Consider the following 27,530-nt stretch of genomic DNA (forward strand, 5'->3'; position numbering starts at 1 on the left):
AAGCATTGCTGCATCTTGAGTGATGGTATGGGTGTCCTGTGCCGGATGTGCCCTGACTTTTCAGCAGGGTGAACAGCAGAGGGTGGTCTTCCAGCACCCCAGGTCACTTTAAGGAGTGCAGGCCAGATTTTCATTTAAACACTGGAAAATGGAACATGCTCCCCTGTCTTCCCCAGCAGCTCGCTGGTGAGAGCCCTGTGTCCAAAGATGGCAGTCCTGGATCCATGTCCCTCCTCTGGATGAAGGGACTCAACGCTCCTCCCAGGATGCCTTGACTTCTGGGATGTGTTATTCTGTGAAGGAGGGCAGGAGATGAACCACATTAGTTTCTTCCTTTGTATGAATGAGAAGAGCCTGCTTTGCCTTTCCACTGAGTTGTGTGATTTAATGGGTATCTGGGAATAGGAAACAGGGTCTGAACCTTAAATGCTGCTGCTGACTCTGTAACAGCCAGCTTCGGGTATCTGCATTTGTGCATCTTCTGCTCTACACCCAGCTCTAGTACATGAACAGCCTTTTTATAATGATGTTTAATGTAATATTAGTTTTTTTAAAAAATCTCTATAAAACCCCTGTTTTTCAGAAATGGGGTTGTGATTTTCCCCAGGTCTGAGGAAATACATTTTCCTCTGCAGTCCATGGAAGCTCACGATATTCAGCGTCTTTGAAATTCACACTCCATATTTACCTGCTGAGGGCGATTAGGTAGAGAGGAGGAGTTTTTCAAAGAATAAAACATGTTGGCATCCCTACCACTTCCTTGAAGGTCCTTGGAGTCAAGACCCAGGATTTCAGATATGGTGTAGTTAATTATTTCTGTTCTTTTTCTTTGAAGCTCCTTAGAAGCTCTGTCTGGGATTTTCAAATGAGGTCAAAAACCTAAGCACAGAGGTAAAGGCTTCATAAAGAAATTTGGTCATGTTTGTCCAAGGAAGCTGGCAGGGCTGTTAGGAAATGCCGTGCACAGCCAGAGCAGCCTGGAAGAGCTCCCAGTGGTTCGCTGGCACTCCACAGTACAGGGATCACTCTCCTGGAGTGATGTCCAGGAAGGTCAGCTATCTAAATGTCTGTGTTTCAAGTCAAATTGGTAGCATTGCTAAATATTTCTCTTGTTGTATAATAGAGCATAATGTCATAAAATTTCCTGATCTTGGAGTCATATCTCCAAAGTGGATGTTTAGCTTATAAAATACTTAATGATGGATGTTCTGTCAGTCGGCCCCAGGAGAATTTGCAGTGCTACAGATCCATATCACTATCAGTGCATACGCTTTCATTATGTTTTACATCTCTCCCGACCGTACATAATTTTCTCTATTTAAGGGAAAGCAAGAAAGCTTCAAGTCAGAGAAAGTAGCTAGTGACTCTCATTAAAACCCCACGCAGTGATAATCTCTTCCCGTGTAATGAAATGGCACTGAGCTTTACATCGCTTTGCTTTGTCTGTGCAGATAGTTGCAGCAATAATGGCAATCACAGGAATCGTAATGATGGCATATGCAGATGGTTTCCAGGGTGATTCAATTATCGGGGTAGCATATGCTGTTGGATCAGCCTCTACATCTGCATTGTATAAGGTAGGTCATAACTGTTTATTAGTATTCTTATGTTCTTTAACATTGGATGTTAAAAAAGCATGAGTACAAAGTGAATTGCTGTAAAATAAATGTTTTATTTTATTCATCCCTCCTGCAGCATTCATGTGGTGACCAGACGATGTCACGATGTCAGGAAATCTACTATGAGGCTAATTAGTTGTTAGCTGCCAGATACTCAGAATGACTTTCCTTTATGAGCCTTTAATGAAATCTCCATTACTATGCTGCAAGGAATTTAGGATCATGTTTTAATCATTTCCTGCCGCCGCAGTTTATCGACACAGTTTTGAGGGGTTTGCCATACGCAGCGGGGAGGAGAGCCTGAATGCGGATAGTGCCGCTTTCCTGCGTGGGGACGGACGCCTCATCCCCGGGCTGCACTGCAGTTCTCTTGCATATTCTGTGCTCGTCCGGGGCTTGGAGCCCCTGTGTGTGCCTGGTGCAGGCGATACACTGGAGACACGCAGGGCTTTCCCCCTGCTCAAAAGTAGTGGCTGCTCTTGAAGGTGAGGGATGAAGGAGGCAGGGACATGTCTGAGCTACAAACAGGTTGGGCTAAAGGTGGCTGTATGTATTGTCAGCTCAGGGAGGGTGAGGTGTGTGTAAAGAGAAGTTTGGAGTTAGTTGTGGTGGGATAAGAAGTCACCTCCCAGCTTTAGACTTTGCTTGTCTCGCTAATAAATTTGTTGTGGCCATTCACAAGTCACTCAAAGTGCATGAATTAGGCTCATGTAGGACAAATCCTCCACAAGGCTTGTGCTGCCTGTGAATCTGAAGTGACTCCCTCCAGGCTCGGCTTTCCTCTCACAGCAGGTTTATGCTGTGGGAGTCACCGGAGTCCCCTCACAAATCCTAATGGTGCCAAGCACAGCCCAAATCTTGCAACTCATTACAGGAATGATGGTGTCCTTTGGTTCTTAGTTACACTTGCTCCTCATGGCGTTTTGTATTAAGCTTTATTACAGTTATTATTTTGTATTAAGTGTTATTACAGACTCAACCATCCCCACAGTAATAACACGGTATCCCTCTCCGTGCTAAAATGGAGAAAAGGGTAGAAATTGGACCAAAGCTCCCCTTGCAAAACTCTTCTGTAGGAAAGGGCTGGGTTGTGGCACACTGTCCTGGTCAGGGCTATCCCATGCCCCACTCTCCCAAAGGAGTGGAGACCCTGTGCAGGAGGACTTTGCTTCCCATGACAGGCGTGAAGTCTAAAACCCTCCTCTCACCTCTCCTTTGCAGGTTTTGTTCAAAATGTTTCTTGGAAGCGCAAACTTTGGGGAAGCGGCTCATTTTGTTTCTACCCTGGGCTTCTTCAATTTAATTTTCATCTCTGTTACCCCGATCATACTGTATTTTACAAAAGTGGAGTACTGGTCCCCCTTCTCTGCTGTGCCGTGGGGTTACCTGTGTGGAGTAGCCGGCCTCTGGTTAGGTATGTGATAAAAATATTACTCATTTTTCTAGCTCTTCTCCCCCTGGCCCTCTGCCCCAATACAAAATTAGCCTCAGGCATGAACAATTCCCTGCCACCCCCTTAAGCAGCAGAGCTCTCTCACAGATTAAATCTGATCCCAGTGCAAACAGGTACTCCTTGAGAAATTATTCGTATTGTTCATAAGAAGCCTTAATACTAATAATAATAGCAGAGAATAAACATGAAGCAGTCGTACTAATTGTCCACTTTCCATCTCTGCATTCCTCCTGTAGTTTCATTGGTATTTCCCTGTCTCTGGCACAGCTTGATTGCTATAAATCCAATTTCAAAGAGCTGCATGTACCCAGTCAGTTCCTGGCATGCTCTGTGGGGTGTGTGTGCACTGACACGGGGGCCCACAGCTCTGGGGCACCTTTCTGTGGGTGCTGCAGGGCTCTGGGCAGAGCTTTGCGTTAGCCTGCAAAGACAGGTGCCGTTTCCTCGCCTGTGGTCTTCACCTCCCCTCCGCCCTTCCACAGCACTCCCTCTTTCAGAGCCACAGTTGCTGTCCTTTAGCCAGGAGAATATCTGTTGGATTCAGCCCAGGGGTGTTTTAATTTCCAGATATAACAACATCCTCTCCTTTAGTAAAGTCTCTATTATCTTGTAATTGAAGAGGTTTTTGTCTCCACTACAAGTATATTAACTGGAAACAAAGAGGATCTCATTGCCTGGTACGCAGCCCATCCACACAGCCTCCCTGAGACATGGTCAGGCTGACAGCTGAGGTGCTGTGAGCACCTAAGGGACAAAAAGTAGGGATAATTTATCACCCAGCAATCTACCCAAGTGTATAATCCCAACCACGAGGGAACAGCCTTGCGGAACAAACCAACTTGCTCCTTTTACGTAGGGGACTCGCCAGCAGGACCGGGTCGTGGGTGACTGGGAGGGACCTGGGGTCCTGCCACAGCACCAGCCCCTGGCTGCAAGCACTGGAGGAGCACCCTAGGGAATGGTATGAAAGGGAAGTTTTTGCAGTTTGGTTTTGGCCTCTCAAGGAAGTAGGAGCTGGCAGGGAATGCTGTCACAAAAAAAAACCCCAACCCATAAATGAAAGGTGTTGAACATTTGTACTTCTGTCAGCTTTCATTTTGCCTTCAACACAGCAGCAAGACCATGGTCTCACTCCAATCTGGTTGGTTCACAATTAACTTCATTGGCTAATTGTATTTGGTGTCCTTTAGAGTATCAGTTCCTGCTGCTAACACCTTTGGTGTGTGGTCCAGCTAGAGGGGCGTGGGGCCTTTCATCATGGAAATGTCCTTCTAAAACAGAGACAACACAGCCTCAGAGCTAAGAGCTGGCATCACCATCCTTCTGGTAGGAGGAAAAATGATGGCTTATGGCAGCAAAACTAGGTTGTTGGTATCTGATTAAAGCTTGGACAAAGCTGTGAGATACGAGCATGATAACCTTGGTATTACAGTCTGTGAAAGGACATACGGTCCTCCCCTCTTCCCCCATGAAGAACTTCCCCTCATTTCACTCACATATAAAAAATAAAAATCACTTTGTGACAAATATATCGCTGTGGTGTGCACACAGAGCATATGTCATACTTGTAGGGTCAGGGTGGAGGAGAAAAGTCTCACTCAAGAATTTTTCCCCATAATTATGTATTATTTTCTCTGTTTTTCCCTAGCTTTCAATATTCTGGTTAACGTTGGTGTCGTGCTTACATACCCCATTCTGATCTCTATTGGCACAGTGCTCAGCGTCCCTGGAAATGCAGGTACAAGTACCATGGTTGGTGGTAGAAAAATAAGCACAGGGGCATGCACAGACAGCAGAAGCAGTTGTCTCACTAGCAAAAATCTGTTGTCACATATTTCAAAAGCAGTTCAGTCTCCTTCGGCTTCCACGGATGCTCCTGGTGATGGCGGGTGTTTCAGTTGGTGAAAGCCTTTGGTTTTTGTCTTGCCTCCTTTCTCTGGGAGTGAGGGGATGTGTCTCTGCAGAGGGGAGGGCAGGCCGATCCCCAGACAGCAGCCCAAAGCTGCTGGTTGCTGCTGAGACGTGGCGGGGTCAGCGTGCTGCTGCTGCAGCTCAGCACCATGCTGGTGACCTGCAGCATGTGGAAGTTTACTTCAGAGTCCTGTCTTCTTAAATAGCCATCTCTGCTCTTCCACCCTCCTCCTCCACCCCGTTAGTCTCACCCCTCCATGTATCTGAGCATGCTTTCAAAGAAATATCTGTTTTTAGAGAGAGGCAGGTCAGAGCTGCAAAACAATACCTGTAAGAGGCTGCTGAAGGGCTGAGATTTGCTGTTGTGACTGGTTGTGGAGTTGGGAAGCTGGGCCTGGAGACATCGACTCCAGCTTTCTGACCTGCATGCTGCCCTCTCCCCGTCACTGGTCCATGCAGCCCAAGGAAACGTTATGCTGAAACAACTCCCTGTAGATAAAGAGTTACCATAGATAAAGATTTACTGTAGATAAAGAGTTACCTTCCCTCTCAGAGCAGAAATGGAAACCTTGAGGCTTAAACCAGCCCTACAAGGCTTCCTCAGAGCCCGCACGAAGGTGGTGAGGCGCGGAGGAGACGTGGCACTTCCAATACTACGTTGTCAGGTCAAAGCCCTTCTCTGAACTTGAGGAGCTGGTCACTCTAGAGCATTGAGAGTGACGTGGCCAATATCACAGCCAGAGTTCAACCTGAAGCTTACAGAGATGTGCCAGGCTGGTCTGATGCTGTAGATCATCCTGCTGCAGTTTTGATGGCGTTGTTGTTTCTTCTTCACAGCTGTGGATCTGTTGAAGCACAAAATGATCTTCAGCGTAGTGAGGTTGGGAGCCACCATCATCATTTGCATTGGGTTTCTGCTGATGCTGCTCCCTGAGGAGTGGGATGAAATAACCCTGAGGTTCATCAACAGCTTGAAAGAGAAGAAAAGTGAGGATCACGCCGACGACATCACAGACTCCAGCGTACACACAAGAAGCAGAAGTAGAGCTAATGGGACAGTATCTATACCACTAGCTTAGGGCTGGTGGACTTTTAACTGCACGCAGATGTATATTCTGTGAATATAGCTTAAATTTCCTCACTACTTGTATGCTTAAAAATGACATTTACTCTGGACAGGGGATGAACTGTAAGATAAGAGAAATACATCTATAATAAATGTTTACATTTATACACTTATCAAGGAACGGGTGTAAATAACTACAATAAAATGTTTTGTAATAAAAAACATTTCAGCTTGTGTCTTCCTGAACTGGTGGGTTTAAAATATGGATCAAGTCTACATCATTTATCTCATCTTGCTGGCAAAAGCAGAGCCATTCTCAAGGATACAAATCTTGGATATTTCCAGCTAAATCTCAAAATTGAACATGTCGCCTTACTTTCAGTAGTGACCTTTCAGTGAGGTAGCAATTTTGGAAACCATTTCAAACCTCTCGCAGCATTTTTGAGAATTAATTTCTGAAAGGGGCAGATGTCCACGTTGATATTAGGAATTATGGTCAGAATAACTATTCTGTGATGTGCAAAACATTAAGTTATGTTATTGTGAAATACGTGATGAAAGCTACTTCTGACATAACCTGGACATGCTACAGCGGTGTTAGCCCAGAGAGATGTGGTGCCACAAGCTTGTCTGCTCTCCATTGTGTACTGCGCCTGCAGCCGATGTCCTAACCCACACAACACCCAGCACCTCAGTGGGGAAAAGGGTAGGCACTGCTGAGACACCTTGCCCCCAGTCCAGCTGGAAGAGAGAAGTCTCTTGCTGAACGTAGAACAGCGTGTTTACTGGAGCTGTTGCCAATTAAAACAGTTCAAACTAGTTTTGCTAGTTTGTAGATTTGTAGGATTTCCACCTGCACTAGTCACCCAAGCTGAGTAACTGAACTGAACTGCTCTGCACCCTTAGCTGGCTTCACTCCTTGTCCCAGCCTTTGCTAAAGAACTGACCCCACTCATGACACCCATGGTCTGCTCCAGCCTGTGACCACATGGCTGCCAACGTCCCATGAACCTGAAACCATGCCAGTGAAAGGCAGCAGGCTCCAGCACTAGCCCTGCATCCATCGCAGAGCCACGCTGAGCTGTGCCTCTTCCCAACACCAACTTCCCAGTGGTAGCGCTGGATTTTGGGTGCCTTTAGTAAAGCCAAAAATAGCCTATTTATCTCTTTTTCTCCCAGAAAAGCTGCACTCCTAGCTGAACAACAAGCTTCTCATGAGAGAATGAACACCCAGGATCACCAGCCTCCCTGGGAAATGTCAGTTCCTATTTTCTAGAGCTTTGGACCAAATATTTTTTCTTAAACTCCACAGTGGAGAAGCCTTTCAAAAGCCAAAACTAATGAGCCAACCTACCCAGTTCCTTCCCTAAGCCTGTCACTATGTCCTTTAGGCTGGCTGTTTTCTCTTACAGCATTCCTAGGATCGACCACGCAAGATTAGTTTTAGAGAGCACTTGATATGCAGACAAGCATTGTTTTCCTTTTTTTTTTTTTTTTTTTTTAAGGAAGAACAGAAACAACTGGACAGTGTCATAGATTTCTGAGCTCTACTGGCCTGCTCCCTATTTGTGAGTTTGATCAGCAGCTATCAGCGGTTTTTTGATGGTATTTCTGCCAGGAGGAAAAAAAAAAAAGTATTAGTGAAAGGAAGTGTTTGTTATTAACAACTCCGGTTATGATAGCAACAACTGCATTTGTTACTTAAATAACAGCAAGAGTACACCCAGCACAAAGCTGTGACTTATTTTGGGGCTGATTGCAAGCTCACCTCTCCACGAGCACGTCCTGCTGAACCCCTCGTACTGCACTGGTGCCCGTGGGGGTCCTGCCTGAGCCCCACACTTTGGAGAAGTGTCCTGGGGCATCGCTGGTCCCAGGGAGGTGGCGGTGACAGGGCTGGAGGGTGGCAGGCAGACAGTGTGTCCCCATGGCCATTAGGGCTTAATACTGCTGCAAACAAAGTAATTCATGTAAATAATTCATGTAATTATTTCATGTAAGCAAAAAGCACTTTTTTATTTGACTCTTTTCTATTTGATGTTTTTTATCTTTTAACATTCATGTCTAAACTGTTCATTGCAACCAGCAGAGTTAACAAGATACCTGTGTATATTTAAAAAAAAAAAAACTAACAACCCCCAAAGCTGGGCTCTTTCATCACACAACTGCAGAATTAGGACTGTAGACACCAATCCAAACAACCATCCCCATTTGCACTAAACCCAGCAGTGTAAGATTTGGGTATGCACACAGAGTCTTTTAAAACTCTCTCCTAGCATTTGAGAAGCTGGGCTCAGCTCCTCGTCAGCTGCTTTTGAAAGGAGCTAGACATTAAAAATATTCTAAAAAAAATGAATTATATCAAACAGGAGATACTGATGGAACGATATGGCTGAGAGCAAATAGCATATGGCAGCTTGGGCACCACCACAAGTCAATTTTGGAGTTGGTATATTCATTTAAATTACTAGATAGTTTTAGAGATGTGTTTTACTGAAATTTTAGCTCCTGCCAAACTGAACACATGGGAAAAACAAACATTTCCTTTTAGTATGCATTGATAAGTACATTTTGGCAAGCAGCCTCATGGCAGCAGCATCTTCAGGCTCAGGACCGGATCCCTCAAGGAACCTCATTGAGTATTCAGCAGGGAAAAATCACGTGAAATCCCTGTGTTTGAGTCAGTTTTCCCCTTCTCGAGACATTTCATGGCCAGGGGCACAGCGTGTTACTGTGCCAGCCTGTCGCTCTCTATGAGCAGCCCCTGTGCATGTCCCATCCCCAGGGACCAGCGATCACCCTTACATTTCTACAGGGAGAAAAGACATGTAGCTCTGAACCCAGCAGCCACCTTCCGCCTCACATCAGGGTTAACAGACATCATCTAACCCAACCCCAGCTTTCTGCCAGGAGCGAGCATCCCCCATATTGCTGCCTGCACAGCAAACAGCGCTGAGGGTTGGACCAGGGCTGCAGAAGGCTTTCCCCTCTCTGCCACAGCCTCACTCCCCCCAGCCCCTGCTGCAGATAGGCAGGAGGGATTTACTCCTTCATCTTTCCCCCACCATCAGCTCTGGGCAACATCCACCGCTGTAGCCATGAGTGCCCCAGATCCCCAGAGGCAAACAGGTACCTAATCCCTTGGTTGCATTGTGCCCAGACGCTTTCCAGGGGTGCTCATCCCCCTCAGCGATTCCCTACGGCCCCCCTCTTTCACTCACTGCCCAACCTGCAGTTTGTCTTCCTTATTAAGTGAGGAACGTTGATTGTTTTCCCTAGAGTGCCGCTCAGCCTTTCAGCTAGAGAAAACCCATCAAACCTGAGAAATCAGACAATAAATGAGGGTACTTTGTATGATGGTGTTGATGATCCATCAGAGGAATGCAAAACAGTAATTGTACCCATCAAGTGACCGATAAGATGTGGTTACTTCTGCTGCTGTGGGCATCTCTGATGAGCCCTTCTACCGTCTCCAGCAAGGTGAATGTTTCATTTCAGTTGCACCATCTCGTTTGCACCCCAGGAAAACACTAGTTTGGATCCAGCAGCTGCGTTATCAGATTCTTGTTCATGCCAGGGCCCGGCTCTCTGGAAGGAAAACAAAATATGCTGCAAATAACCTGCCTCGAGCATCGCCGCCTGCGCGCGCCCTCTCCAGAGGGCTCAGCGACCAGGCACTGCGGACAATGTTATCTCAGCACCACCGGTATCCTCAGCCCTGGCTGGGATAAGATGAACATCCCCTGTTAATACAGGCGACAAGCAGCAGCGGGAGGAAGAAACTGTATTTCTTGACTTTACAGATGTGTAATAACAGAATCTATTAGCGGCACTGGTGTGTATCCCAGCCAGTGAAATGGTGCTGGATTATTTTCCTCTCTTCACCGCTCCGTTTGTTCACGCTATGGCCAGCTAAACATGCTGCAAGCATAATAAAATGACAACAAGCCTATTTGCATTGTTACAGTTCCTTCTGCTTTACTCACCCGAGATTTGCATAAAGACCAGGCGTTATTCTGGCAAAAATCAGTGCTGCCCACTTTCCATTTCCTCCTGCGCCTGTGGTTTTTGTAGTTTAAATATCATTTTTAAGGAGAAGTTTTAAGGCAGAGGCAATCCGCCGTTGCAGCTGGATGTTAGACTGGTGCCCCGTGCTGAATCTTCCCCTTGGTTCCCCTTTGCTCCACGTGCAGGTGAGTAATGAAGTCTGCTCCTCCATGGGAAAATGCCTTGCCCCAAGTCATGGCACTGCACTACCCTTGGGCTTTCCCTGTTTCTTCCTTAAAACAATGGCATTAGAGGGCTTAGGGGTCAATGATTTCATTCTGACTACAATAAATTTACTGGAAAATCCAATTCTGGAAAGATCTGTACCACTTTTAGGTTCCAGGTGGAGGGTTTCAGGCAATAAATCAAGGAATAAAGAACTTCCAACTCTCCCGGGAGGGACCACATGCTGTCCCTAAAGGCAATGTGTGGGACCAAAGTTCCTTCCAGCCCCACATTTCTACAGCACAGCGCTTGAGAATCAAACTGAACCTTAAACACAGATAAAAGGCTGCATTAAATAACCCCCCAGTTAAAGAAAAGGATGAGTTTCACATCACCAGAAGGGCAGTGATGAAGCCAGCCTGAACCTCAGCCCATCCTTACCCCCTTCAAATGCCATCGGCTGGTGTTAAAGGCAGGCGTAAGTGTGGGGTTTAACACCAGGATTACTTGTGCCGTAGCAGGGGCTGGCGCCACTCACTCTTGAGCTGAGCAGGCTGAAACGATGCCAATGATGATAACCATGATCTCTACCACTGCACACACAGAGCTCACCCAGCAAACCCCCCCAGCATCTACACAACACCCTGCACAGCCATGGTCCAGGGAGCCCGGGTAAAGGTGTGAAGGGATAATTTTGGCACAGCAATTGCAAGTGATAATATTTGAGAAGCCTCTTCCAGTACCATTGGACCCTTCCGGGACCCAGTTCAACCCCAACTTGCTCTCGGTTTGCCCCAGCTATCTGCAGGAAGGGTATCTTTTTGCAGCCTGCCTTCCTCCCCCCACCCCAAACCCACAGCTGCTCCTCTTGGCCCTCTTTGCTTTACAAAGTAAAGGTGTGTAGAGATCAAAGCGCAGCTCCAAAGTACCCAGATGCTGAGATTTTAAGGATTTTCTGGGAGATATTCGTCATTAACTGATGCAGCATCAAGGTGCTGTGCAGTGCTGCCAGGCTAACACCCTTGGGCACGTGGGACACAGAGGTGTACTGCAGCAGGGGAGGTGGGACCTGGTGCTCATGAGCCAGCCAGAGGGATACTGCATCACCTTTAAATGCAAAGAGGAGGATCTCTTCACCCGGAGATGAAGTCCTTGGAGCAGTATCAACCTTGGGTATGTCTGTTCCTTTGCAATCCCTTTCCTGAAATCACTGTATGACAAGCCATGGTGCCATCCTGCAGGGCAGGTGGGGAAACCCATATGGCTTGGAAAGAAACCTGGCCAAGAGAGGGGGTTTGCCAGCACGGGGAGCAGGGGGACCCTGCGAGGACTTCAGCAGGGCCACAGCGTCACACCCAGGTGAAACACCCAGATACAGCACTACGGGCACTAGCTGTGACATCCACAGGCATTTTCTGCCGCTCCGACGCATCCATCATTGCATTTAATTTATTATTTTACCAAGCTGCTTAACAGGAATGACCTGTTCTCAGCAGGGGAGGGGGAAGGGAAAAGAAAAAAAAAAAAAAAAAAAAAAAGGAAAAATAGACATTAAGCACTGAGAAACTCAGGAGGGAAACATTTATGTCTTCATTTGAAGAAGGGGAAAAAAATACAGACTAGGCTACTCTGCTCCCTCATGCCCTATGTGACTGGTTGTAAAGCAAAGCCACAAGTGACCTTAGTGCTTTGCGGCTAAAAACATGAACTGGTTGGGTTGCTCCAGGGATGAATAATTTCTTCTGGGAGGTCCCACCTCTGACCAGTGGCATTTTGCAGCTCAGAACCTCCCCATTTCCATCAAGGGGGAATTGAGTGGTCCATCTGTGGATCTACTGGCCATGAGTGCTGGACACTTGGCTCTGCTGTGAACCCTCCTCCTCACACTCCTCTCCCAAGAGAAAAGTCAAAAGAGGCCCCAATTGCTCCAAACCTATACAGGATCACTCCAGGAATCCCAGTGGGATGATCTTCCACTAAATGAACCCTGGTTCTGATGGTGTTTTGGGCTCTCTCACATGCTTGGTCTTTGCCATTTTCCACATGTTTCACCGTGGAGACCACAGGTGCTCTGACTACCTCCCACAACCCTACCCCTGCCACAAAACCCACCCTGCAATATTAATCTTGTTGCATAAATAATCCTCCCTACATATTTTCCAACCACTTCACCTTGGAAATGAATGGCTCCCTACAGCTCCGAGGAAACTGTGCCCTCTGAACCCCCTCATATGCCTTGGGAGCAGATGGAGAAGTGCAGATCTTTCCCTTATGCACTGATCCTGTTGCGTTTGGCCCAAATCCTGCAGCAGCTCCAAAAGTGCAGAATATGACTCACTTTGGCTGACATTTTCAGGTGGGTTTGTGCTAAGGCTGCATTTTTTCCAGCACTGCCACCAGCTGGCAGGAGCAAGGGTGGAGGATGCTCCTTGGCCAGCCCCTGTCCCCCATCTGCCTCTCCCATGCAGGGTGGGAGATGCTTTAACCCTTCTGGTGCTCCAAGGATTTAATATCCTTCCAAAACCTGAAGATTTAGCAAGATCTGCTTGTAGAAATACATCCAGGTCAGCCAACAGCCACCTGAGGTGGAGCCCCTGGTTGAAAATCACTTGTAGGTAAAAAAATAAAGCTTCCCCAGGGCTTGGCGCTGCCTCCCTGAGCTGCTGGCCACTTCTCTGTCAGCAGCAGCCACCTCTCCTCCCCATGGAGTAATGACCAGGGACAGGTCAATGTTTAACCGACCCGGGAAGGACGTGTGGGCACATCCGTGGGAGCCAGCCTCGGCCTCGCAGCCGGCAGGAGGCTCCCCGGGCCCAGCAGTCACTCACAGAGATCCCTCCATGTTCAGGGAGGGAGGTGTATGAGGGGGTTTTCCTTCTCCTTTCAAAGCCACCGTGCTGCAAAATGGGCCTGAGCTCTTCCAAGGCACACCCCAAGGTGACCAAGGTGGCACCGATGCGTGTCGGGGAGGACCTGCCCACTCTCGCTGCTCCATACAGGCTCCCTGGCGTGCTGGGAGAGCCCAGCCTGCACCCACCAGCCACGGCGGAGTGGGGAAAACCCACCTTTCACCGGGAACTTCCACCGCTCCGGGAGACCTGGTATGGGAGAGCTGCTGCAGGTAAGGGGGTCATCAATTAATTATTGTGAAGCGCAGGGCAGAGACCCATGGGGCATCAGCTGGGGCTGTGGGTTTGCTTGCTGCGGTGCGGGGTGGGTGTAGGTCTGTGCACACGTCAATCAGTAGATTTTTGCCATTTCCAGGACATTTTAGCTTTGGGAAAACTTGTTTTTTCTCCCCCAGCCTGTTTTGGCAAACATCTCAGTCCCCAGAGCCCAGATCCCATGCTCCTTACTCCCATCAGTCATCCCCCTGGGAACAGCCCCACTCCCCATCATCGACCTGCCATGCCTGCATCTGAGCAAGTCCTCGTACAGCAGCCCTGTAACTCCCGGTTACACACCCGCTCTGCTCACCTGCCGCCACTGGGCATATCGATATCATTAGCTTAATTAGAATTAGATTCTGGGTAATGTGCCTAGCAGGTAAAATTCATCATTAAAATAAATTATAGCCATGTCTTGCGCAGGGCTAATTTCCATAAGCCAAGAGGCAGAAGGCGGTGAATAGCATAGCTGCCTGTGTTTTTCTGCAAGTGGCATCGTGCAGCCTCTCCCGCAGCCTTTCACAGCAGGGTTTAAACTCCATCCATACCCAAACCCTTCTCGGGTGGTGGATGGTGACGAACGGCCACGTTAGGGGAGTGTAGGAAGAAACCCCCATGAACGCCCATGTGGTTTGAGAAAGGGCAATGCAGAGGAAGGAGGATCTGCAGCTTCAGCACCCTGCTCCCCTCTTTTCCATTTCCAAAAATGAATTTCTGACACTCCGAGCAGCGTTAAGCACCGCTGCTTCACCAGGGGCCGGATATTTCCCTCAGGATCAGCCGCTGAGAAGCATCAGGAGAAGGGGAAAGCAAATCAACCTCTGGCAAAATAGTAGTGATGCTCCTGGAGCCAGAGGTCCTGGGGCAAATACGGATCAGGCCTGGCTGTACAACAGGGGGTTTAAAGTACTTCATGACATAAAGAACAACCAAATATTCCTGTTCTGGAAAATTATCATCACTGAGTATTTAACAAGTGCTTGTAAAACTTATGTACTTTTATAAAAAACTTTAAAACCCCTTCAATAAATGTCATTTTCTATTACTTTTCATTTTCAGAAATAAAAAAAAGTATGCTCAAGAGTACTTGAGCAATGTATTAGCTTGAGCTGCTCTCTAAATAAGCAAAGCCTCCAAGAGAATAGGTTTTATGTGGTTTATGAGGGTTCACCTTGGCTTGTATTAAATCCCGATTCCTCCCTTGGGGAGGGGAGGATCTGCTGCTGCTAAAGTGCAAGGGTAAAAAATAAAATTCACAAGAATGACTTCAGCTTGGGCCCCATGATCCCTCTGTGGGAAGGATGATGGTCCATCCCCACCAGCATCATGCAGGTGTGTGAGGGAACATCCCTGCCCCAGGACTAAGCAGGTTTGAGGGCAGCAAGTACTTGGCTCCCAGTTCTGTATCTGTACAAGATAGGGGCAAATCTCCTACAACACATATGCATGGATAGGGTAAGAGGGAATAATCTAAAAAAAACCCAAACAAATACAACACAAACCATCAAATCTCATAAGGCAGAAATAACTTCCCCAAAGCCATACACCTCACCAGACAAAGCTTCTCGTCAGCCCCAGCCCAGCCTGTGCTGGGTCCCACGTTCCCAGCACCATGAGCCACCTCATTACGTTTTACCTCCCCCTTAGAAATTCCCTATGCGCTCATTTGTCCTGCAGATTGAGAGGCAGTAAGTTAATAACCTCCCTTTTGCTATTACAAGCTGCTATTTCAGTGTGTGCTCCCCGGCAGCCGAAGTCCATCTCCGGAGGAGCCACCCGCACTGTAAATTTTCACTCCAGGTTCCCGTTCCTGCATGTGTGGAGCAGCCGCAGCTTTGCTCAGTGGTTAATCATTGCCGGTGCTCAGCAGAGCCCAGCAATCATTTATCTGATGGAGTCACCCTCTCCTCCCATACCCCAACACCCTCCATCACCTTCTGTCTCTTCTCCAAGAGCCCTGCCTTGGCAATGTTCCATGGGGCTCATTTAAAGGGACCACTGAAGCCTCCATAAAGTGACCTCCAAGTTATTATTTTTCTTTTGAATATAACTATTAAATTTGGCACCAACCATAATGTAATTCCTGCACTTTATCCCCAACTGTCCTCTCCTGTGGCCCACCTCAGGGGTCCCAGCATGCGGGAGCAGGAGCTGCTCAGCAACACCTCACTCAACTCCACATATACAGTGGCATTTTTATGTACCAAGACAGTTTTTTGGAGAATAGGTGGGATAGAGAAACTATTTTGTAAAAGAAATACTTACTGCACGTGAGTATTTCTTTGTGCAAGAAAAAAAAAAAAAAAGGCAGCAGTGTCCACCCGAGAGCACCAGTGCAGAACATACTGGAGCCCAGATCACGTCCAGGCCCCAGCAAAAGCACTGCTTTAATAACTAACTGGTGATCACTGGGGTGTAACATGTTATTTCATGCTGATTTCCAAAGATGAGGGTCTGTGATCATACTGATTGTCTGACTGTAACCCACTAACTTCTGAATCCACTGGCTGGCTGTAACCCAGCTCTGCCATGGTCAGTAAAAGCATCAGAGATATTTCTCAGTTCCACCAAAAAACCCCAATAATAAAGTCTCAGGGACCGAGCAGCAAGAAAAGGCCCAAACTGCTGCCTGTTCCCTACTTTAAAAGGGCAGGCAGTGAGGAAGCAGCAAAGCTCACAGGTTTCTTGACCAGCTGATGGTCACAGGCCACAGGAGGAGAAGAGGACCCTTGGTCACACGGGAGCCCCAGGGACTTGGGGAGACCATAGGGGATACGGAGGATGGTTATTGTCATGTATAGTATGTATGAGGGGTTGTAGAGGGAAGTAGGAGAGGTACGCAGCAGACACAGTTGTTAGAACCACAGCTACATCCTCACTTTATTTCTACAGCTAATAGAATAATTTATACCATGTGTTACTGGAGTACACTGTGAGAGACTTTAGTGGGACATGCAAACCCAAAACCAGGGCAGAAAACCATTGCTGAGTACAGCCTAGCAGTTGATGATCATCCAGAAGTAACTTCGTCCATTTCTTCTCTAATCTTTAAGGGCCCCTTGCTTTCAACACCGTGCCGGAAAAGGGAGAAACCAGCATCATTAAACAGCACCCACCTCGAAGACCTCAAGTAAGGCGAGTTTGAAAAGCTCCCTATGAGTTGCTCCGATTGATCCATTGACATGGGCTTTTGTGCTTGGGGACATGGGCACATGTCACAGCACCATGGTAGGGAAACAAATATCCTACAGCAGTGCAAGTAGGAGGTCCTACCTTTAGATAACCATCCCCAGATGAGCTTTATCACCAGGCCAAGCTTGATACCTGGGGCAGAGCTGGGATGCTGGCTACAGAGAGGCTATTTCTGGTTCATTAGCACAAGGGCAAGGACTTCATCTTCCAAAAACGGTCAGAGAGGGGACAACACAGCGAGGCCCCGCCTTTGTCTTCCTGCCTGACTCCGTGGGTTGTGCCTTGCGGGCCAGCCCTGGTGTGCTATGGAGACTCCATAACGAGGACACATGTCCCAGCTCTGGCCATGAGGCCCCCTCCCATGTAATGACCCACTTTCCTTTGTGGTGTCTGGGTACCTGCAGCCAAATCTTAGCGCTCCCATGGGGCTAACGTGGCCAAGAACAAGCCCTTTGCAGAAGGGATCCAACTTGCATCCCATGGGGCTGGTTTTGGCTCTTCTGGTCAAATATCCCATCAAGGTCTGGCATCAGCTTAAGGGCAGAGAGGCAGGTAAAGCAGACAGATATGCTTTGCAATAGGGGCTGGTGAGAGTACAGAGCAATTATTTTTGGTTTCAAGAATTGCTACGCGTGCTGTGTGCCTGCACATACCTTCACCTCCTCCCCTCAATAGCATGGTATGTAGCACACACACACCTCTCTAGCTAGATATTAAAAAAATTTCCCCTCAAACAAACATAAAACACCCTTGTTCACTCCTCCTTGACCTCCTTCCTTTCCCCTTCCCACACTTCCCAGATCCCTTCCCCTCCAAGCCCTGAAAGCCATGACTCTACCTGACCTGGCAATCAGGGTTTTCCCACACACAGGAGTTACCACAGCATAACTAAAGCTCCAGAAATATTTTTGTATTCATATAATTTACTGCAGAGGAGGAAAGGAACCACAGCTAATGTACCGTACTACACAAGGGTTAGAGTTGCTATTTCATTTTTTAAAAGAGTGACAAGAACCCCTCCGCATCCATTTTCTGTGCTGACATTTTTCTGCACTGATGTTTTTATACAGTACAAAACCTGGGTGAGGCTCAGCCCTTGGAAAGACCCCATCACATGCTCACAGGGCTAACCAGGGCTGTACACTTCTTGCCATAAATCAGGTTATTTGAAACCCAAACCCAGAGAAGCACACTGCTTTCTCTGAATTTTCACTGCTTCTCCACACTCTCCAAAACCAACCAGCAACACCTTCCACCTTCCCATCTCTTACCTGCTCACTGTTGAGGATGCAAAGCTGATGGTGTTTAGCTGAGATTGAGCTCTCCCTTCTTCCCTACATGCTCACAAAGGGTCAGGGAGGGATGTCAGCCCCACTCTGGATGCCCCAGAGCTGCAGCTTCCCCACTTTGCTCCTCAGATCTTTCTCTGTTAGAGGCCCTGCTTGAGGCTTTCATCTGTGTTTCTTCTCTGCTGCTTGGCCCAGGTCTGGGGGCTCTAAACCTGAGCACAGAGGAATAAAGTCAGGCAGGGAAAGAGGAAAACATAAGCAGACCCCTCCAAGCACAGGTGCAGCAGGATGTTCTGCTTGGGGAAGTGATCAGGTGCTGGAAATAACCCACCCACCCCCATGCTCTTATTTAGACAGGACTTCCAATTAGCAATTAAGGACCAATGTTGTACCCCTATAAGAGAGCCCAGCTGCACAGGGCACACCAGTCACCTAATTAGGTGTCTGGAGGGAGTCCTTGGTGGCTGGGGATAAACAGAGGCAAACACACTTCTTGGATGTTTAACCCATGAAAGAGATGTATTTGCCCCAACTGTGCTTCTCTGTGGCCCTCCTGTAGGTTGTCCCAGCACTGGGTGCAGCTTAGAGCAGCCCTGGAACTCCCCTGGGTTACACCAGCACTGAGCTGCCCCTCAGCTGTCTGCACTGGTCATCTTCCTTCCCAGGCACCTATCTAACCCCTTGCAATTCAAATCCTTGAGGGAAATTCTCACCTCCCTGAGAGCATCTCCACTTTCCCAAAATTCAGTGACAAACCCTCTGCACGTATCCCACAACAGCAAACCCACCAAAGCAAGGCTGTATTGCTCAAACCTTCCTTGCTGTGATTAAGGTCTTTTGAATATAATAAAGAACAGAAGAGTCACCAGACAGGGTCAGTTAAAACCCCTTCACAAGGGGCTGCGGCTCTGGCCAAAACTGGTGGCTTCAGAGAGCACAGACGGCCACTGACTACTGAATAATGTGTCCCTGGATTTGGTGGATGAGGCAGCAGCACCTGGAATGAGCCCAGCTATGCTCTGTGAGCTATCATGTGGAATCCCAGCCTCATTTAAAATCTCCTACCAGCATATAATTTTTTGTCATTGATCTTATTTCCATTACGGCCATATTTATGTATTATTAAAACACTGATAATACTCATTGCAGGACGACGACAATGTTAATCCTACACCATGTTTCTGCCTTTGCTGTTAGGGATGTAAACTGCACCAGCAAAAGCCCTTTTCCCTGCAGGAATATTTTCAAAGACAGCAGAGCAGGATGACGTGGCCTGCTGAAGGACTTTTAGAGGATTTCGGTCTGAGAAAATTTCCAGAGAAAAATCCCGTGAGGTTCACCGAGACAAAAGAAAAGAGTCAGTTTTCCAACCTGCGACACAACTTTAGCCGAAAGCCTGAAACTTGGCTTCCCTGCCACACGCAGTGAGATGAGCCGATAGATGCAGGATAGATTTGCCCTCAGCCACGCCGGGCTGGCTGCCTTGGTGGCATCTAGGAGTGATGCACAGCCCAGACTGCAGTTTGTGGTGTCACTTGCTGCCATCTAGTGCCATTTTTTAAGCTTCATATTCAGTTTTGTAGGGTTTTTTGATGCTGAGACATGTGAACTTGGCGTTTGGGGCTGACGGGGAATTCCCCCTTTACCTGACGTTGCTGACTTTTTTTCTCCTGTGTTTTTGCACTGATTTACAGGATGCTTCAAAATTACAGCTCAGGCTTTGTCAGCAGTTCAGTGCAGGCAGAGACGTGTCATCATTTATTGACACTGGTTCATATTCAAGGAGTTAATGATGTTCCACATAAAGTAAGTCAGGTCTTACTGGTGAAGTCCTTGATGATGCTCCTCTTAATTTTTATGGAAGCTGTATGGAGCTCCCATCCTAGAAGAGGACACTAGCAATATCGAGCCATGAAATGACCCAGTATGATCTAGTAGTTTGGTATGATTTAAGGAGGCAACTTAGCTCCTTAAGATAAAAATCCATGCTCAGAGCAGTCTGTAAAGCAAGTCTTTGCCCACTTTCATTAGCTACCAGGAAAGGCACTCTGTACCATGCATAGTTCTGCAGAGAAAGGTCTTACTTAGGCCAACATAAAAGAGAGAATGTTGCTCTGGGTCTCAGGTAACTGGGATCTGCCCTCAGATGACCTGTTTAGGAGTCTTATATTAAATTAGGATACCTTGCCATGCTTCAGCTTTGACATGATGCAATCTGGGCTGGGGTTTGTCTTCACTGGTCTTAGCTGGAGCCTTGGGCACTGTTGAGGCTCAAAGAGAAATACCTACAGGGATGAAACTCATGTCAAACTGGGTTTTTGCTGCCTTGACAGTAACGCAGAAGATTTCCCCAGTTTTGTCCACTCCTAAAGGACCAAAGGAGATGCTCATCTCACTGAACATCTGCTAGAGATGCTAATCTCCTTCCTGTATCCCAAGCAGCCAGGTCAGAATTGGAGCTGGGAAAATGTCAAGGTAGTTTCACATCAGGTTTTATGATTGTGTGGAACAAGCAATGCTGAATATTATAAATATTGGACTTGTAGAGGCTTGAACCCGCTGGCCCTCCACAAGCAATCATTCCTGCAGAGCCCTGGAGTCAGCAAGAAGTGGCTGCAAGCCCAAAAATGAAGGTAAGGGCATGGGTTGAGCTCTGTGCACGGGTCATTGTTGGCTGCAGGCTCTCAGGGTTCAGGCACCCCAAAGAGCAGAAGTTGGTGTTTTACACCAGCTGTGCTCCTGTCCCTGGCTGAGCTTGGGAACCAGATGAAACACTGGTGTGTGGGTGAAAGGATACAAAATAAGGCGAAAGTTTCTGAATCTCCAGTGTGACCGTTCCCTGGATGAGGTAGATCTGCTGAGCCAGAACCTTGAATATTTTTGAGGGTAAAGGTTTAAGGACCACCTTTTTTATATGGTTGAGCAACTTGAACACCCATCGCTTGCAGTTGGCAGGGAGAAGGCTGCCAGTGCTATGTGTTGTAAACACTCCCTGCAACCCCAAACATGCTGAAGTGGTTCCTCCCTTCAGATCATGAGATTATCTTGAACAGCCAACTCAAAGCAGTAACACCTCGGGGGCCAGAAACATGTATACATTGTTTTAATGAAGATTTTTTCCATCATGCCCCAGAGCTGTGAGATAAACTGCTAGCACAGTGGAAATCTGTGATAAATTTCTGCAAGTTGACTACTCAGGGAGACGCTTGCTGCCTTTATCCGGGGAGCGCCCGAGGGGCCGGGTGCGGGTTTGCAATCTGGTGGCTGTTCCTTTCTCTTTCAGAAAGTGCAGGTGTATTTATTTACATTTTTAAACACCTTGTAGGCTCTTGAGAAGAGGGGGCAAAGCCTAAGACACCTCCCTGGAAGGCGACAGCACTTGCACAAGCTGCAGATGCTGGATTTGATCCGGAGGCGCCGAGAGGTAATGCTGAGATGGATTTGGGGATAGGCTGGGGCTTCTCCTCTCGGACATGGGTTTGCCCATCCCTGGTGTCTCTCCCAAGGACCAGGAGGCTTAAAGCCTGTTGCTGGTAAGGTCAAATGAAGCTTTCCCAGGGGGTCAGGCCAAGGAGATGTGGGGAGCATCCCCAGTGCCCCTGCGATCAGGAATTACTTCTGATTTTTACAATGCTTTGCCCTCTTTTGACCATGGCCCATGGACAAACCAAAAATCTCCATGCAGGTCATGTTCTGTCATGTACCCAGTTTGGCAAATGCCGTTTGCCCTGGTTAAAGTACTTAACTGCATAATCATTTTCAGCACCAACCCCCTAATGATATGCCACTTCGAGCTGTTAAAACGTGTTCACTCCTCTGCTGCTTGTTGATGACTCGTTTGCAAACCCAGGCAGAGCTGAAGCAAAATCTCCACAGGGAGGCAAAAATCAATAAACAAAAAATCAAGGAATTCAGCCCGAAGAAAGTTCTTGACACTCTTCAGAGAGGCAACAGTGCTGAAAGCCAAGACCTCGTCCCTGCTGAGCACAATCAGCATTTTCATGGAGACGACCATGGTAAGTAGAATAATTTTCCAAGGAGATGTAAAATTCACCAGCCTCTTAAATGTCATCAGAGAATTTTCCCTGTGGAAGTTGCTTCCACTGCTCCACCTCCTGCAATAACACAGTGCAAGTTCAAAAAGCTGGGAGGAGGGAGAAGGCTGGGAGATGTACTCGTAAAGCAAAGCATTGGGATGCGTCAGAATGGGGTGCAGGTCTCTGGGCTGTTTCTCTGAGAGCATCCAAACAGACCTGAGTAGATGGGAATTAAGAGCCATGGACTAGCCCCAGGGGTGTAAAAGCAAAGTCCTTAGGGCCAGATCCCTGCAGGAGCAGGTTCCCATGGGGAAGAGAGCCTCAGCTTGTCCCACAGATCTCCTGCACAGCAAACTGAGCATGAGGACAGAGGGTGTCCCCAGGGTCCCACATCCTTGGAGAGTCAGAGGGTTCATCAGGCAAAAGCATCCCAGAAGGTGAGCATATAGACTGCTGCACAGGTGAACACACAGGCTGGTGGGGAACATCTGAAGCTCCCCCAACATGATGGCCAAAGGGGTGAAAGAGAAAAAAACCCAGAAAATAACTGCCCAAAGGTCAAGCCTTCCACCAGGTTTTGCCTCCTGCCCTCTGCCCCAGCAGTGAACACCTCCTGCCCGAGCCTGGGGTGTGCTCATGGGGACGTAGGTTATGACAACATCACAGTGGTCAGTCTGGCAGGGTTGGCAGTTGCTGATTAAAATGTGCCCTGCCAGCTTTCCTTCAAGCACAAGACATGAGTTACTCTAGCAGAGTGGCTATACTGCAACATGCATCCATCCTCAGCTGAGGAGCCAAAGCCCAGCCCCAGCCCCACACTGACCCAGCGATTGCCCCGTGCAGGCGTGGAGCTGATCCCTTCCTGGAGGGAGCACAGGGCTGAACCCCTGGTAGCTGCAGTAATCGGTGGGTACACAACTGTGTGGCTCCCCAGCAAAATATACCAGGGCACGGGAAGCAAACAACCAGTTCAAATCTTCAGCTGGGGACAAGCAGGGTGATCTTCAGAAGAGCTCTTCTACTGCACCAGGTTGGTTACACCTCAAATTTTTCTGCTCTGGAGAAAGGAAGTGTGATGTTCCCCTGCAGCAAAAGGAAAATCTGGATGATTCGAGATCGCTGGTTATTTTCAGGTGCCTTGTGACACTGGTTTTTGGGAGAACAGTCAGCCTTGTCTCTTCTCCTTGACACGCATGAAGGACTGAAGGAGGGTACCCACATAAGTTTTGGGGTGTTGAACCTTGCAGTAAGTCTTCTCTGACAGAGCACCCTTGGGCACATTGGGAAGCTGGAACCAGGCTCAGCAGGAGAAAGAAATGGAGAATGAGCTGCTCGAGCAACAGCTGTCAGAGATTTGCTCCTGGCTTCATCACTGCATGGTCCACCAATATGTTGCATTCCTATGCATGGTGTAGACTCTGGACTCCTGCCATCCTTAAATGACCACGGGGTAAACGTTACAGTCACTGACGTTAATCACTTTTTAGGTCTAGTTTTATATGGAAACCGCTTCCCACTGCCCAGAGCCAGGTAATTTCCATCACAGATTTGCATCCCTCTGGGTGATGTGTAATTAAGGTGAGATGTTCCTGGTTAGATGATTTCCAGCCATGGCTCCGTGTTACTTTCAATGTCTGACGTGAAAACGCATCAGGTGAAAGTCATTTAATGGTGACAGATCACAGCCTCTCTTGGGCACGTTGTCCTGCTGCAGCCCACGCCGTAGTGCAGGAGGGAAGCACAGCACGGTCTGTGTGACAGCAATGCCACCAAACACTGAGCAGGGGCTTTTCATTCCCGCACACACCTTGGGACGGGCGAGCAGCAGGAATGGACGTAGAATAAATCTGGAGGGGTGACCTGAGGTGCTTTGGATTTGGCTGTGATGCTGATCTAAGATTCAGGGCCCTGGTTGGCGCAGGCTGGGGGAGCAGCTGGGGGGCTGGAGATGCCAGGGCACACAAGGTGACCTCACTGTCCCCAACAAAGGGGAAATCGAAGTGGATCTCAACCACCACTTTGTACGGACATTCCCAGGGCACAAGCCTTGTTCTGCTTTGCTTGCGCGTGACAACCTTCAGCACGGGCTGGAAATGTATCACCGAGGGCAAAAAGGCTTAAAGCAGTGAAAAACTTGTTGGACGGTGAACTTTCACCAGGAGAAAGGGGAACAGACTTGGCTGCTCCTATTCCCTTGTGTTTCTTCAGCTCAGCTCTCTCTGCTTGGGCATAAAACCATATTGTCTCTTGCCAGACTATAATTTCACCAAATACAATCCTGAGTATATTACACCTTACCCTGCCCAGCCCCGAGCATGGGATCTGGTCTTACAGGCACCTCTCAGGATCTTCTTCACTTGCCTCCAGCTGCCCATAGCCATTTCCAGCTAAACTGTAGGGAACTGTGCATGCAGCTCTGCAAAATTATGTTTTTTGGTTGTTTTTTTTTTTCTCTCCCCAAGGAAACACGTGGGGTGGAGGACTCTCCAGGCAGCATGATGGGGCTGAACTCTCTCCAGGCAGGAGCAGGAAGGTTGACCTGTGGTTCTGCAGGGAGCCACAGATGAGGGATCTGTTCTGGGACACCTCCAGCACAGGCTCCGAGGAGTGGGAAGGGGAAGAGAAGATTTACCACAAACCTAGGCTTGTGAGAACAAAGACGGAGAGAGTTTCTCTCTTTGATGACTTCTTTGATAGGGACTTCTAGTGGCATGGCTTGAGGTGAGAGAGACGTGCTGAAGAAACAAGGCCCAGCTCTGGTGGGGCTGAACCCCCCCCCCCCGATGGATGGACAGAGGGTGGAGACATAATGTTTGTGGTAAGCGGCATTTCTGGCAGTATGGGCCAGTGGAAAGGAGCGCTGGAAATGAGGAGATCACTGATGTAGAGTGAATAATGACTGTCTGGGTTATGTGGCTGAATCAAAATACCTGGGGAGAAAATGGCTTGGGCTGAGCAACAATGAAGGGGGGAGGAGGAGGATGGCAAAAAACCCAAGCAGAAGCTGGAAAATATTCTGGGTTAACTCCAAGTATTAAGTTCTAGCTGAAATGAAATGTTTTGCTTGCCTTTGGGTTACTCAACCTTTCTGTTTAACTTGTTTTTAACCTTGTATCCTTTCCTAAACCACAAAAGCACAGTTTAAAATCCAAGGTAAAACGATTCATTTAAGAAGTCTTTAAAATAAATATTCTGGCATTTCTAAAATTTCTTTTTGACATTTTTTAAAAATTTACTCCCCTCCCCTGCCCCGGACACAAAAATACATGTACTTTCTTCAGCACTAACCTGCAGTTTTATGGAAAATTTTCTGAAAATGCTGGCTTTCATTCGCTTGCCTTCTCTGTCTGGGGTTCAGTGTTGCACAACGAATGGTGGAAACCGAGGGATCTCCAGCATCTCCTGCACACACATACCCCGGTGGTGTTGGTCAAGGCTGCTGCATCCACCAAGAATTTGAACAAGCTGCCCTGTTGCCATCTGACATTTCCAAGCATATTGAAAAAAGATGGTTATATGAAGCATTTCAGATCTATCAAAGAGATTCTTGCAGTTTCCATCTCTCCTAAAATGTATTTTTTCATAAAATTATCTGCTTTTCCTTATAAAATCATTCATTATCTGAGAAGGAACTTCACCTAGTTCTCCTGTCTCCTACCTGGTTGTCTTTGTAGTAAAGTACAGTAAAGGTGCATCATCTTTGTGGAACACAGTAAGTCATTCAAGCACATTCAGGCACATGTATAAAATGAGATTTCAGTTACACATCATGTTACTTTAACATGACAAACTGGCTATATCAGGGACTGGTGCTACACAGGGGAGGGAGAGAACCCACCATCAGCCCTGGCCCTGGGGAAAAATACCTGCCTGATTCCCACCATCAATTTTGCCTCCATTTGAAGTTGCAGAGCTGGCAAAGGGCATTAACTCTTCCTCTTACCTCCTGCTTGTCTCCCTAGGTTGCTTTCCACTTGGTCTCTCTAAAACTACCAGGGGTTAAAACATCTTCAAATCAGCTCGTTGCCACAGGGCAGGGACTCCAGGAGTAACAAATACAATTATCATCACACGACTTTCATTTCCTTCAGCTGGAAAACTTATCCTCTTATTTTTCAAGTCAGGACATCCAGAATAACTAGATCTGGAGTCAGTTCTCAATTATCCAGGACAGCGCAGGGCTTGGGTAGTTCAGGACAGATGAAGCATGTCCTGCATCACTGTCTCAAACCTGTGCTACCTCCCACAAAGCTGTTTTGGATGTGTCTGCGCTGCATCCTCAGCTTCCTGGATTACATAGCCAGAAAAAGAGCAGGAGACACATTTTTACACATATTTAGGGTAATTGGACACTCATAGCTGACTCAGTTTCAATGGTATTTAGCTATTTGTCTCTCACAAGCTTTATTGAAAATCCCAGGCAGAGCAGGAGCTGGAAATCATAGCCAAAGTCCCAAATCAAAGCTGGAGCCTTCAGCACAGCTGCCCAGCACTGAGCTTCTCTGTCCTGATTTCACCTCTCTTTTTGACATCCCTAAATGTATAACCCATTACAGCATGTCACTCAGCTTCATGGAGAAAACTGCTCTTAGGAGAAATCCCACACACCATGCGTGATTTCATTGAAAAGCCAAGAAAACAAACCCCAATGCAGAGGAGGAGGAAGAAGAGAAATTATTTTAATGAGAAAGGAGAACTGCTTGTGGCTAATGAGTCCATGTCTGGAGTGTTTTAAAAACACCCCTGAGAACTTTGCAGATAAACATAGTCATCGTGTGTGAGCTGGAAATATCGTGAGAGCTTTGAATTCAACGTTGAGTGTATGCTGAAAAGGTCAATGATTTAATGGGCTGGAACAATTAATCTGGCACTTGTCTATACACCTGTTCTCTTAATGATGTGACACATCTCCCTTCTGTGTTCCCATCTGTCAACAATTAAGCTATAATTGGTGGAAATGCAATTTATCTCAGATAGAGCTGATTAGTTTTCCAATAATCATGTTGCCAGCATTGGGGAAGAGTGCTGCCCACAGAGAAGTATATGTGGACCAGTCGATCCATATCACAGACTGTGCAGAGAAGAGACTCAGAGCATTAATTTATCAACTTATGGTGTGCAAAATTTGCTCTTATGGAGGCAATAAAATCAGCAAACCCGCTTCCTACTCCTGGTGCTCAAAATTGTTTGACTGTGCTGCTCTTGATTGTATTAATTCATCATAACCTGTAGAGAGGCAGATGGCAACTCATCCTCTTCTCATGTTTTCAAACATCCTTCCAGAAGCTGGAAATGAAAATGTTTTCTCTATTACTAAAGGTGAAACTTAGACTTTTCTACAAATTACAGAAGATGGAAAAAAAACCCACAATGCATGTGCATCAGCAAGGAAGACTTTACAGAGCTGTTATTCCAAGTGCTCAATATTAGCTTATCATTTGAAGGCTGAGTCACCCTATGGAGAGGATGAAACTTGCCACTCAGCATAACCGAGCACACACAGCTTCAATCCAAGTCACGCACCACAGAAACCAGTGTCTGTGTTTTAGCAGAGCCCCTGGCCTTGACCCCAGCGTGCCTCCCC

At 47.5% G+C, this 27,530-nt stretch overlaps 2 protein-coding genes across 6 annotated transcripts in view; both read left to right on the plus strand.

The window, feature by feature from the left end:
* The window catches only part of SLC35F4 (solute carrier family 35 member F4), a 126,717-nt gene extending 120,445 nt beyond the window's left edge, over positions 1 to 6,272 (plus strand). For 3 of the 4 annotated variants that reach the window (XM_074869099.1, XM_074869100.1, XM_074869102.1), the window contains 4 exons: positions 1,452 to 1,577; positions 2,841 to 3,033; positions 4,721 to 4,810; positions 5,821 to 6,272. In XM_074869099.1, coding sequence (XP_074725200.1) covers positions 1,452 to 1,577; positions 2,841 to 3,033; positions 4,721 to 4,810; positions 5,821 to 6,062 — 651 coding nt within the window. In that variant the 3' untranslated portion in view covers positions 6,063 to 6,272. The remainder of the gene's footprint in view (positions 1 to 1,451; positions 1,578 to 2,840; positions 3,034 to 4,720; positions 4,811 to 5,820) is intronic. The other variant, XM_074869101.1, reaches the window with a different exon arrangement.
* Positions 6,273 to 13,077: 6,805 nt separating this feature from the next.
* On the plus strand, positions 13,078 to 25,153 carry CCDC198 (coiled-coil domain containing 198). 2 transcript variants are annotated; one of them, XM_074865257.1, is made up of 6 exons: positions 13,078 to 13,382; positions 16,482 to 16,558; positions 20,456 to 20,542; positions 21,235 to 21,333; positions 21,673 to 21,925; positions 24,409 to 25,153. In XM_074865257.1, exons 1-6 carry the CDS (start codon positions 13,166 to 13,168, stop codon positions 24,651 to 24,653), a joined length of 978 nt encoding a protein of 325 aa, XP_074721358.1. In that variant the 5' UTR covers positions 13,078 to 13,165; the 3' UTR covers positions 24,654 to 25,153. The 2 variants fall into 2 exon arrangements, with proteins under 2 accessions (XP_074721358.1, XP_074721359.1); XM_074865258.1 differs by having other exon boundaries at positions 21,760 to 21,925.
* Positions 25,154 to 27,530: the final 2,377 nt, after the last annotated feature.

The sequence above is a fragment of the Strix uralensis genome, chromosome 4 (assembly GCF_047716275.1).
Source record: "Strix uralensis isolate ZFMK-TIS-50842 chromosome 4, bStrUra1, whole genome shotgun sequence".
In the NCBI taxonomy this organism is placed as follows: Eukaryota; Metazoa; Chordata; class Aves; order Strigiformes; family Strigidae; genus Strix; species Strix uralensis.